The following is a 13,871-nucleotide window of genomic DNA, read 5'->3' as shown; positions in this document are numbered from 1 at the left end:
CTATTCAGGGTTATGTGCTTCTTAATGTCAGCACAGTCTTTATATCTGCTATGGACTCCTTAAACGAATGCATTTACATATACCTCTATATCATAGATATTATTATTCTAATGGCTTCAGAAAAGTGCTTAAAACTCATGTAAAAAAACGAAGGGTTTATATACTACATGTACTTCATGTGTGGCTGTGCCTATATAAGAGTGGTGTTCAGCTATGATTTTTTTCCAATTTTGAACAAACTGTAATTTACTGGTTTAATAGACTGATCAGGCGGTTTGGACCAGATTTCTGGTGGTTTTGTCAAAATTTTCCCATGCTGCTTCACTGACTTGACATGCATATTGTACCTCTTTGTACTTAGGTGGATCAAAGTACGGCTATTTGGAATTGATCAAACATAGTTGTGGTGATTTTTTCTTTGTTTAGATTTTATGAGATTTTGTCCTATAAAATGAGTATGATCCATCAAACAGTCTCCTTATGATCCTTAAATAACATTCTGCGTTAGGCATCAGCTTAGTACTTTACCGTAACATTACTAAATTCATTAAAATTAATAAACATTTAAAACTGCTCTGCAATAAATGTTCTATAAGTCAATTAAATAATTGTCATTTACTGAAATAGCAGTGATCAATATCTGAATACATGTATCAGTGATCGTTAAATAATAAAGTATCAGGTTATCATAATCTTCATATTAAACAACTAGACTTTGACCCGTGCGTGCACGGGTTGACATTGCATAATTTTATGATATCGGGCATTTACAAAATAGATACATCGAAACACCGTATATTGTTGACATTTGCATAACCAAACTTCAAACCTACAATAATGGTATTAATTTCACCACACTCTGCTGAGTTGGAATAATCTACCTGTGTCTCGGGAAAGGCCTTCACCACAGTTAAAATGAATCCCATATACCCGTAATGTTGCAGAAAATTGCAGAATCGTTCCAAAAGGATTTGGGATAATAATTAAAGTTGCATTGAAAATAACAGTCAAATTGTTCATAACAAACCATTTTGAAGCTGTAAATACCTTTCTTCGAAAATTTTAATTCTATAATTGCAGAATTCAACATATTTCAACAACGTTTTTTACACACCATGTTGACATTCGAAACTCTTGGGATTTTTTTTATAGTAACTGCACTGTATTAGAGTAACTCCCGTATTTTCTTTGACGACAGAGGCAATTGCTTGTATGTATTTGGTTATAATTACATTTTAATTTTCTTAAAATGATATAGTGACAGCTTTTAAATTCTTAAGATATTATTTACTTCTGCAAAATTTTAACAATAGATGGCAAAAATTGCTTTGTTCCGCCATATGAATTTGAATCGTTTAATTTAAAAAAAAAAAGAATCTGAAAAATGAATTATCTTTCCTTACAGAACCTTCCTTTTGAAACTGAAAGGTTTGAACACCCATTTACAAAAATGTTTGATAAAGAACGACCAAATTAGGCATACCAATAAGTATGCAGTCTAATATATGCTTATTATCAAGTTTTCTATCAGACGGAGAGGTATTTCAAGACACAATTTTTATAATATCTAATTGGCCCTATTGCAAATTTAGATGCAGGTTTTTATGTTCGTATAATGTGAATAACAAAGGCAAACATGTAATTAATATCTAAGTAAAAAACGTCAAATTTCAATAGTTTTTATTTCTTGTTTAAAAACAATCTTGTCCCGGAGCAAACACATTGATGATTTAAGAATTTCTATAAACGGCAATTCTCCAGGGTCCGCCACAAGCCTGTCTTTTATTCCCTGCGCACGGTTTTAAACAGTCGCCTTTGCTCACTACTTGGAAGTGTGTTAGTATATTTCCACAAAAACACTGTATACCATACTGCAAATATACAAGATACAACTATACAAAAGGCCAAAAGTCAGCAGTGTTCACTTGAACACCAATATCTAATCGTGACTCAAACAGCAAATTATATAACTTTATTCGAGTGAAAGAATATATCAAATAGGCAATAAAAGTAGCAAGCGTTGCAGAAAAAAAATAAATTCCGCACTTTTTCTGTCATGCTAGCAAACTTTATATCTGCACGAATCATTGTATTTTATTGTAAAATTCAAATTACAAATGTAGTCATATCGTGCAAGTTTACTCTTTAAAAGATAATTAATGGTATTACGTGATATTAAAATTATGACACATTCATTTCACATTCATTGCGAAAATAAAATATTTTTTCGACTAATACCTAATATTTATATGTCACAGTTTTATTAATTAAATGGTACAATACAAATCCAAATCAATTATCTGACTATTAATCAATAATCATTTTTTGAATCTGAACTTTCTCTAATTCATTTGTCTTTTTCTGATTAATTCATACCTCTACACCATAGAACATGAACTTCAGATCTGTACACGTTTTTCTGCAGTTGTACACTGTCATTGTTGTAGAAGTGGTCATCTTTCCGTTCAAGGTTCTGGCTTGTTGATCCACGAAACAGCCAACAAATTCTACAAATTTGCATTTGAAGTTCATTTCCAATTTTTTCTAGTTTCTTAAAATAAAATTTAGATTTTTTTAGTTTTTATCCTTGAGATAGTTATTACTCCTGGAAACTAGATGCAAAGTATTAGTCTATTTCGCTGTATTAATGGTTTAGTTACTACACAAAATATCAGTAAACTATTAGACTAATTGTTCCTGATTTATTAGAAGTCTTTCCTCATCATTTTTATGTTAAAACATATTTGTTTTAATAGAATTGATGAAATGCTACCTCTGCGGTTTAAAAAAATAAAGTCAAATGATTGTTTAATGATACTTTTCCATTTGATCTTTGACGTTTATGTCATTTGACATGGTCAATTTTTTTTTATTGTCCAATGTCCCTGTCATGTATAGTTTAACATTTGTAAATGTTGTCAACGAAATAAAGAAACTATCAGGATCAATCAATAGAGGCTCTGAATCCATTTGGTATTAATAGAGTGAAAGATCCTTAAAGTAAATTACATGTTATGACATTCGTAAAAGTTCCCTATTGATCCAGCGTTGTAGCAATAACAGGCAATTCATGTATCAGGAGCAATATCTCTGTCATATTTCAATTGTCTAAAGAAGTACCTACTACATACATGATAAAGTTTTTCTATACAACCCTAGAAATTGAAATATGAAAATTCAATAATTCACAAATTGTCATATTACCTTGAAATATTACCTTTATGTTATTTTGGTTGGTTAAGTTCGTCACTTTTATAAAAGTGTGAAAGTTTCAAGTTTCTAGCTGTTCTGGTTTTAGAGGAAAAGCAATAACAAACAAGTCATACAATAGGGGCAATTACTATGTCGCTATTTCAAGATAGGGCTGAAGGGCTATATTTTGAAATGTTATAAGAAGTCCTACTACATTCATATACAACTTTCAATACTACCCAAAACAATAGAAACGTGAAAACTCATTTTATTATACTTCCATGTTAAATACTGAATTCTGATTGGTTTATACGCAGTTAATAATTCGTTCTATTACCCTCAGCGTTAGCAACACATTTGGCAACGGGAAACACAACGAATTGTTACATGTTCGTAAATTAGGCGCGTACGGTTCGCCGTAGAATTCACGTCATTTAAATTAAGACATTAAATAGTGCCTGTTTGTGAGGATAACAGTTGAAATTAATACCCCTCAAAAACCATTGTCAACCTCCACTTCACGTCGGTTGACAATGGTTTTCTCGGGGTGTCAATTTACTGTTACCCTCCCAAACAGGCACTATTCATGTAATATCACATATTTTTAAATGACCTAGAACTTCAATCCTCATGTCATTTTGATTAATCTATCCTATTCCAAGTGGTACGAAGTCTCTACGACGAAGAGTAAAAAAGTTGGAAGTTGTTTTTATAAAATTCTAAATACTTCAGGGGCAACAGCTGCTAAAAGGGGGCCTCAGGGCCTTTTGGTATGAATAGATTGAAGAATCCTAACAATTAACTTAAGACATTGGTTAATGTTCACATTCTCTATATCTCATGATTGAGAGAGAGGAGAAGAGAAGTGATAACAAGCATTTTCAAAACAAAGGGCAATAACTCTATAAATTCTGGAATTTTAGGCCAAAGAAAAATCTTGGTCAACTTTTAATGAAAAATGACATAAATTTTCAATTACTTATATAAATATAATTTTAAAAAAAGAGTCACCATGAATTAAATATGTAAAGAAAAAAAGAAAATCAAAATGTATTTCACCAGAGGTGGAAAGGCCTAAATAGACGTACCTTTTGTTACGATGGCAGCTGAAAGGTTTTAACACTTATTAGAAGAAGGTTTGATAGAGAACAATTAAAATAGGCATATCACTGATCTAAGCATGAACTATAATATGTATAATAAAATAAGAAAAATCATTATTTTTTAACAATAGAAAGGTATTCTTAGAAAACACATTTACAATATCGGATTGACAGGTCTTTTTGTGAATTTTGGTAGAAAGTTCTGTGTTCGTAGATAGTAAATAATAAAAACCAATACTTTATCAAAGTGTAACTAACAGAACACATTTATTTAAAGTGACAAATCTCAATACTTTTTATTTCCTATTTTAAAAAAAAATTACATTGTTTTCCTCGTAGTACTCACGTGGTATGTATCTAGGATTTTCATAAACAGCAATTCTCCATGACCCACCACAAGCCTGTGTTCTATCTCCTGAACACGGTCTCAGACAGTCTTCCTCACTCACTTTTATTGCATGTATAAGGTCATATCCACAAAAACACTGCGAACTATACTGCAAATATACGAGTTTATACATTAATAACAAAAAACCATAGTTAGCATTGACCACATAAACACCCTTGTCTAACCGTGACTCAAACACTACCAATATGATTTCTCAAACGGGCAATGAAAATACATGTAACAATGTTTCAACGCAGTTTAAAAACTTGCACACCTTGGGTTAAAAAATCAGTAAAATCAAATGAAGAGGCATCAAGATCTAGAATTTTTTATTTACCCATTTTTTCAAATTGTGTTAAGTGCCTCGATATTTAAAAATGTTGATGTGCATTCATAGTGCACTTCGATAAGAAAAAGATTCATGCGTTTACTTGTTCCCAAACTTCACGCACTTTGAAAATCAAAACAAATTCTTTAATTTTGTTCAAAGTTCGTTGCTACATCTGTTGTTTTGACTGTGGTTTTGAATTTATTGAAAAACGTGTTTTGAGTTACCTTTCCCTATTAAAGGAATATTTTTTTTAAATCTGAACTTTCTCTTCAATATTTGTCATTTTCTGATTACTTCGTACCTCTACACCGTAGTATTTGAAATTCAAATCCGAACACGTTTTTCGGCAGCTGTTTACTGTCATTGCTGTATGGGAGGTCATCTTTTCTCCCAAGATTCGGGCTTTTTGATCAATGTAACAACCAACAAATTCTAAATACAAACATGTATTTGTCTTAAAACAAAATACAACATTTTAAAACGTTTCCAGTTTTCTTTCAATGAAATAAAGACAGCTCATATGTACATGTTCTTGGGATATTTATGACTCATAGGGAAATAGATGGTTAGGTTTTGGTTTAGTTTACCATACGATTGATTTATTTTATACAAAAAAGAATCTGAAAAAAGACTAACCTTTTCTTACGATGGCAGCTGAAAGATTATACACTCATTTACATAAACGTTTGATAATGAACGATTAAAGAGGATATATAACCAAGTATTTAGTATAATGTGGGGTTATCACTAGTTAATCATTAAGATTAGAAAGGTATTCTTAGGAGGAAAAACAATACGTCTAACTGATTGGGTTTTTTTTCCGAATTTTGGTACAAACTTTCATTTTCGTAGATAGTGAATAATGAAAACAAACATTTTATCAAAATATAAATAACAGAAAACAATTTTAAACCGGCGAATTTTAATAGTTTTTTTAACCGTATTGTTTTCTCGAAGTACTCACTTGGTCTGTATTGAGGATTTTCATATACAGCAATTCTATAATTTCCACCACAAGCCTGTGTTCTATCTCCTGCGCACGGTGTCAAACAGTCGCCCTCCCTCATTTTCCTCACGTTCAATAATTGATTTCCACAAAAACATTGTGAACTCCACTGCAGATATACAAGAGACATCTATACATTAGGACCATAGTTAGCAGTTTTCACCTGAACATCAATGTCTAACGGTGACTCAAGCAGCGATTTCTATAACTGTATCCAAGTAAAACAATATTTTAAACGGACAATGAAGGAAGCAGGCACTGCAGAAAAAAAAGATAATTTCACACTTGTTTTGCCATGCTTGCAAGCTTCATTCCTGCATGAATCAAGTATGAACGCATATTAATGTTAAATTCAATTTACAAATGTAGCCAACTTATGTACATGTACACTCTTTAAAAGAAGATTTTCTTATTTCAATTAAAAATATATATATATATATATATATATATATATATATATATATATATATATATATATATATATATATATATATATATATATATATATATATCATATGATATGAGTGTATAAAATGTAACCCTCTGACAATCTTGTTGAGAACGATGCACGATTTTGCTCGACAAATTACAACCTGTTAATACTCAATTTTATATGTCATATTTTACAATTAATTATTTGTTCCGAAATGATGCAACACTTATATAATTCTATTGCCTGACTTGCAATCTTTTATGAAACAATTTACCGTATCTGAACGTTCTCTTAATCACTGTCCTTTTCTGATTACTTCGTACCTCTACACCGTAGTATTTGAAATTCAAATCCGTACACGTTTTTCGGCAGCTGTCCACTGTCATTGTTGTAGAGGAGGTCATCTTTTCGTTCAAGGTTCTGGCTTGTTGATCCATGTAACAACCAACAAATTCTAAATACAAACATGTATTTGTCTTTAAACAAAATACAACATTTTAAAACTTTTCCAGTTTTCTTTAAATGAAATAAAGACAGCGTATATGTATATGTACTTAAGATATTTATGACTCTTAAGGAAATAGATGGTAAGGTTTTGGTTTAGTTTACCATACGATTGATTTATTTTATACAAAAAAGAATCTGAAAAAAGACTAACCTTTTCTTACGATGGCAGCTGAAAGATTTATACACTCATTTACATAAACGTTTGATAACGAACGATTAATGAGGACATATAACAAAGTATTTAGTATAATGTGGGGTTATCAATAGTTAATCATTAAGATTAGAAAGGTATTCTTAGGAGGAAAAACAATACATCTAACTGATTGGTTTTTTTTCCGAAGTTTGGTACAAACTTTCATTTTCGTAGATAGTGAATAATGAAAACCAACATTTTATTAAAATATGAATAACAGAAAAAGAATTTTAAACCGGCGAATTTTAATAGTTTTTTAACCGTATTGTTTTCTCAAGGTACTCACTTGGTCTGTATTGAGGATTTTCATATACAGCAATTCTCCAATTTCCACCACAAGCCTGTATTTTATCTCCTGCGCACGGTGTCAAACAGTCGCCCTCCCTCATTTTCCTCACGTTCAATAATTGATTTCCACAAAAACATTGTGAACTCCACTGCAGATATACAAGAGACATCTATACATTAGGACCATAGTTAGCAGTTTTCACCTGAACATCAATGTCTAACGGTGACTCAAGCAGCAATTTCTATAACTGTACCCAAGTAAAACAATATTATAAACGAGCAAAGAAGGAAGCAAGCACTGCCGAAAAAAAAGATAATTATTTCACACTTGTTTTGCCATACATGCTAGCTTCCTGCATGAATCAAGTATGATATATCATATGATATGAGTGTATAAACTGTAACCCTCTGACAATCTTGTTGAGAACAATGCACGATTTTGCTCGACAAATTACGACTGTAAATACTCAATTTTATATGTCATATTTTACAATTAAGTGTTTGTTCCAAAATGACGGAACACTTATATAATTCTATTGCCTGACTTCAATCTTTTATGAAACAATTAACCGTATCGGAACTTTCTCTTAATCATTGTCCTTTTCTAATCAATTCATACCTCTACACCGTAGTATTTAAACTTCAGGTCCGTACACGTTTTTCTGCAGCTGTTCACTGTCATTGCTGTAGAGGAGGTCATCTTTTCGTTCAAGGTTCTGGCTTCTTGATCCATGTAGCAACCAAGAAATTCTACAAATATGCATTAGTTTTAAAACAACAAAGTTCATTTTTAAAGTTTTCAATGTTCTTTAGTTGAAATAAAGACAGTTTTTATATACTTGAGATACTAGTATTCGTGACTACTGGAAAATGTATGGTTTAGTTTTTTGTTTAATTTTAGCACATGAATGGTTTAATTCAACAACAAAAAAAGATCTGAGAAAAGACTAACCTTTCCTTACGATGGCGGCTGAAAGATTGAACACTCTTTTACATTAACGTTTGTTAACGAACGATTAAAAAAGGCATGTTACTGGGTATATAGTATAATATGTGGTTATCTTTAGTTCTTTAAGACTTGAAAGAATTCAGTAGAAAAATGTTTTAAAACACCTAATTGATTGATCTTTTTCCGAATTCTGGTACAAACTTTGATGTTTGTAGATAGTGAATAATGAAAGCCAACAATTTATCAAAATATTCCTAACAGAAAATAATTTATTTAAACTTCTGTAATGAAGAATATTGACCCGGGTATCATTTTTCAACGTTGAATATTGACCGCAGGGTCATTTTTCAACGCTGAAAATTGAGACCAAAAGTCGTGAAAATTATACCCAGGTCATTTTTCAACAGCTTAATAAAAAAAAAAATTTAAACACAAATGATCTCGACACGTTGAAAATTGACTCCAACTATTTTGAACTGTCTTTGAAATGAACTGGAACTTGCTTTACACGGTTTAAACGTATATACTTAGAAGCTTTATTTTTAAAGCCTTTGTTCTGTCCGATACACATGCGGACGTTGCTGATTTATTTTAGATTGATTTGTCCGATTACAATAATTTAATATTAAGACTGAAAACTCATTTATTATACTATGTAAATGAAGTCAAGATGATGATTTTTTGTTTTGCCTTATAATCGGAGGGCGAATCGGGCTAGCAATTTTTTGGTCATTGAATTGATTTTCAATCCCTCTTGGGACAGAAATTAAAGGTCACAAATGCCAGATTATTTAATAGTCTTTATTGTCATCTTTGTAGCTTAAAGAAAATGGGTTAATTGTCTTCAAGTGTTTTAGAACAGAATGCAAATTAATGTCTCTATTCAGATTATAAAAAACTCACCCCGACCTCCCGTTTCCCTTTATTAGGATAAAATGATTGTCCCTTAAAGGGGCATGGTCACGATTTTGGTCAAAACTTATTTTTTCGATTTTAATGTTTACAATGCTTCAGTAAGGCATTTGTAAAAGACAACCAAAATTTGAGTGTCATTTGTTGAGTTATAAGCGAGTTACAGAGCTTACATTTTTTCAGTATGTAAACAAAGCTTTTATTTACATTTTGAATGGTGAAGTAAAAATTCTAGTTTTAGACCTAAAATGAATGTGTCAATCGTTAGGAACTGTTTATTTATGCTTAAAATGAATAAGAAGATAGACAAATCAGCTTGAAAAAGATTTTTCACTGGTATATTGAACCCATGTAAACAAAAACAGGGCACGAGCCTTGTTTACATGACGAAGAATTGTGAGCCCTATATCTTGCTTAAAACTCATCGACTGGCACCCAAATTTTATTTAATCGTTAGAAATGCAGTTCTTAAGCATTGTAGATAATAAAAACAGAAAAATAAAATTTGAACAAAATCGTGACCATGCCCCTTTAAAGTTGAACACCGCTCGTAAATAGGCACCATCACACAGGTACCTGGTATATAAACCCTTCGATTTCGTTATAAAACCCGATTGCACATCCGAGCCTCGTGGCCGACGACTGTAGTATTCCTTTCGTGGTCTTTGGATTTTGTGCATTTAATTCTTATTTTATGTGCATATTCTGTTAAAAAAATGCGTAAAACTTGTCATCGGGTCCGAGTAATACGGCGAGACAAGATATACGTCCACACTGGTGAGACCACTACTTTACACTACAACGAACTACTTTGAACAGCTTAGAGGTCTGCAGCTTATATAGGGGTTGTAGGGATAACGGTGGTCAGGGAGAAATATGGCGGACATTGCCTATTGACGAGCGGTGTTCAGCTTTAATTGATGTTAACTTGTCATTATCTTTGATAAAATACTGACCTTTAGTGGTACCTTTTAAGCAAATTGACATAGCTTAAATCCACGGGCATCTGAAGTTGTATTTTTCTCATGATAAAAAAATATATACCAACTGTTTTAATTATTATTAATGATAATTAAAACTGTTTTATTTGGTAGAAGGCATACTTTGAAAAATAATAAATGAACAATTGTCATTTTTTTATCTGACAATTTCTCAACACATTTAATTCAATTTATTCTACTTAACAATATTATTCGTAAACTTGTCAGATAAACTATTTTTGAAGCACAAGCTTACTTTCTGCATAATTATGCACATTTCTTTATAAAAAATATTACAGTTGATCTCTATTATTTTCAAGTTGTCCTTTTTATTACTTATTTTACGTGTAGATTAAAACACATGGACATGACGTTATATATTTTTCTCATAATAAAAAATTAAACTCTTTACACTTATAATGAAGGTGCGAGTGATAGGAAGGTCCAACACCAACTCTGACCCAGTGGCATGACCCTCTACTTCATTTTCATGTACAATTGTCTTTATTTTAAAAAATGCAATTTACCATTTCATTCAAATAATCAATTAAAACTTCTGATACGTTTTCGTGATCAAAACTGTTTAGAAACTATAGAAGCAAAATTACGTTATCAATTGTCATCCTGTACAAAAATTAGGATACTAACTTGTTATATATTCCAATTAACAGAATGATTATTGCCTAGGGACAATTTGCATTGAGTTACATTCTGATTTATCCCAATCGTAATTTTTTTTTACAGCAAAACAAAACATTGAAAAAGAGTATACATAAAAATGTACATGTACAATGTGTCTCAAAAAGCTAACATTTCCGATATAGTAATATAACAAATGTTAGGGGAAATGAATTTAAAAAACAAAAAGATGATTGCTGGTTTTTTCTCTTTAAAAAAACATATAAGGAGAATACTGTTAGCGTAGTTTCATATTGTGATTTTGTTATTTACTGGGTCAGTAAAACTTTAGATAACCACATTTTTAACAAACTGTGTTCAAGAACAAAAATTATAATATGTCATATTGTAAATTTTGTATTTACACCTATAACGAAAACTTATAATGAACAATATCAAAATTTCAATTTAGTGGGTAAATGTAAGACCAAAATTAATCAATATGACGTAATGCAAACTTTTATATATTATTTATATCTTTATATTTGTACACCTATCCAGAAAATATTTTTTTAAAAACCTGTTTCATGTATATTTGAAGGGTTAATATGTAAATTAGAAAAATAATCTTTAAACTGTTTCATTTTTTTGTCCTATCGATAAAATATGTAAACATATAAAAGATATTAATCTAAAGAATAAATATGAATAAAACTGTAAAATTGGGGTTAAATAAAACTAAGTTATACCTATAAATTCATTTATTTGTGCTTATGCAGTGTTGAATTTTGAACCGGTTTCATGATCAAAATTCCACGATGCGGGTCACTTTTCAACTTAACAGGGTCTTTATTCAACACCTTTGGTCTCAACATTCAACATTGTAAAAATACCCATCGTTCAATTTTCAACCCATGTCAAAATTCTTCGTTACACCGGCAATTTAAAAAAAAATTATTTCTTATTTAAAAAAAAAACACATTGTTTATTGAAGTACTTACTTGGTATGTTTTGTGGATTTTCATACACAGCAATTCTCCATGACCCACCACAAGCCTGAGTTCTATCACCTGCGCACGGTTTCAAACAGTCGCCCTCCCTCATTTTCCTCACGTTCAACGGTTGATTTCCACAAAAACACTGTGCACTATACTGTAGATATAAAAAAAAACATCTATACAAAGGCCCATAGTCAGCAGTGTTCACCTGAACATCAATGCATAACTGTGACTCAAGCAGCAGTTAATCTTTTGTCCTTTTCTGATTAATTCATACCTCTACACCGTAGTATTTAAACTTCAGATCCGTACACGTTTTTCGGCAGCTGTCCACTGTCATTGTTGTAGAGACAGTCATCTTTTCGTTCAAGGTTCGGGGTTCTTGATCCATGTAACAACCCACAAAATCTACGAGTATGCATTTGTTCATTTCTCAAGTTTTCAATTTTCTTAAAATGAAATAAAAACAGCTTTTATGTATTTGAGATATTTAAAACTCCTGGAAAATGGATGGTTAAGTTTTGGTTAATTTTACGATAGGAGTGAATTATTTTCTAAAAAAAAAATAAAAATCTGGGAAGAAGTAACTTTTCCTTAGCAGCTGAAAAATTTGAATATTCATTCATTTACATTAACCTTTGATGCAGAGCTATTAAATTAGCAAACACCGAGTACGTACACAGCAGTATTTCTAATTGACAACCAAAATTTAAGTGTCAGAGTTATAAGGAATATACAGAGTTCACAATTCTTTGTTACGTAAACAAGGCTCGTGCAGTATTTTTGTTTACATTGGTTCAATGTATCTTTAAAAGATCCTTTTCAAGCTGATTTTTCTATCTGATTATTCATGTTGAACATAGCTAAACAGTTCCCAACGTTGCTTACATTTATATTGGATCTAAACCTGGAATTTTATTTAAAACATTTAAAATATAAACAAAAACATGACCTGAGCTTTAAACTCAAATTTTGGTTGATTAATAGAATTGTTTTCCAAAAGCATTGTAAAAAATGAAAACGGAAAAATAAATTTTGACCTAATTCGTAACCGTGGCCCTTAAAGGTATGGTATTCATATCCACTTACCTCTCCTTACTATGGCAGCCGGAAGATTTAAATACAGGTTAAAGGTGACATTTGAAAAATAAAGAATTATCTTAAACATTTAATCAAATGTGGTAATTTGTATTGTATATAAAATATATTTACATCAATTTTTTTTACAGTATGAAGTTCTTCAAGTTTTAGACATCTAATTGAATTTGATTTTTTAAGTTTATGAAACTTACCGATAGATGGCACAGAAGCATTAGGAAGAAATGTGGGGTCATTTTCCAAACCATTGGTCCAATGACCTAAAAAGAGAGATAAAGAAAACATTTTATGAGGGCGATTTTTCGAAAGAGGTCATCATCCTGACATTTCAGTGATTATATTGTATATAATAAAAAAAAACATTGTGGAAAAAATACTTCCGTTAGTCGGTTTTGTCAAAGTCCTGTTTTAAAAAATAATCTGCCTGCATGAGATCGAAGAAACGGTAAATGATTAAGCAAGTGCTAGATTCATTTGAATGAGAATGTACATAATGACTTTCTGTTACGGCTTTATAAAACATATAACTATAACTATTTCTAGATGGGGGCTTAAGGGATCTATACTAGTACTGAATTTTCTTACGAAGTTCTTTTACATCATTCTACATTATGGAAAAGTTGTTCTACACCGCCCTACACAAAAAAATGATACAAAGAATAATAGTTTACAAATGACCTTGATTTTTGACCCTTATGTCATTTTGATCGGCCATGGTAAACGCTTCCATCCCAGGTAGTACGATGTCTTGAAGATGAATTGTTTAAAAGTTGTTAGCGTTTTTAATTGAACTTTATAAACTTTCAGTGGCAATAACTACTAGAAGGGGCCATCCGCCCCTTTCGATAGAAAAAAGTGAGAAGCCTCTAAAGGAA

At 31.1% G+C, this 13,871-nt stretch overlaps 1 protein-coding gene across 1 annotated transcript; it reads right to left on the bottom strand.

Moving 5' to 3' along the window:
• Positions 1–1,674: 1,674 nt before the first annotated feature.
• LOC136276505 (uncharacterized) lies at positions 1,675–12,348 on the bottom strand. The gene is made up of 14 exons (XM_066088689.1): positions 12,176–12,348; positions 11,902–12,052; positions 8,394–8,411; positions 8,061–8,191; positions 7,440–7,590; positions 7,112–7,129; positions 6,777–6,907; positions 5,979–6,129; positions 5,651–5,668; positions 5,316–5,446; positions 4,642–4,792; positions 4,281–4,298; positions 2,377–2,507; positions 1,675–1,871 (listed from the first exon to the last, which is right to left on the bottom strand). The coding sequence occupies exons 1-14, from the start codon at positions 12,326–12,328 to the stop codon at positions 1,731–1,733; spliced, it is 1,494 nt and encodes a 497-aa protein (XP_065944761.1). The 5' UTR covers positions 12,329–12,348; the 3' UTR covers positions 1,675–1,730.
• Positions 12,349–13,871: the final 1,523 nt, after the last annotated feature.

Source organism: Magallana gigas, chromosome 6, assembly GCF_963853765.1.
Source record: "Magallana gigas chromosome 6, xbMagGiga1.1, whole genome shotgun sequence".
NCBI classification, from domain to species: domain Eukaryota; kingdom Metazoa; phylum Mollusca; class Bivalvia; order Ostreida; family Ostreidae; genus Magallana; species Magallana gigas.
This window is presented reverse-complemented; position numbering and strand designations above follow the sequence as displayed.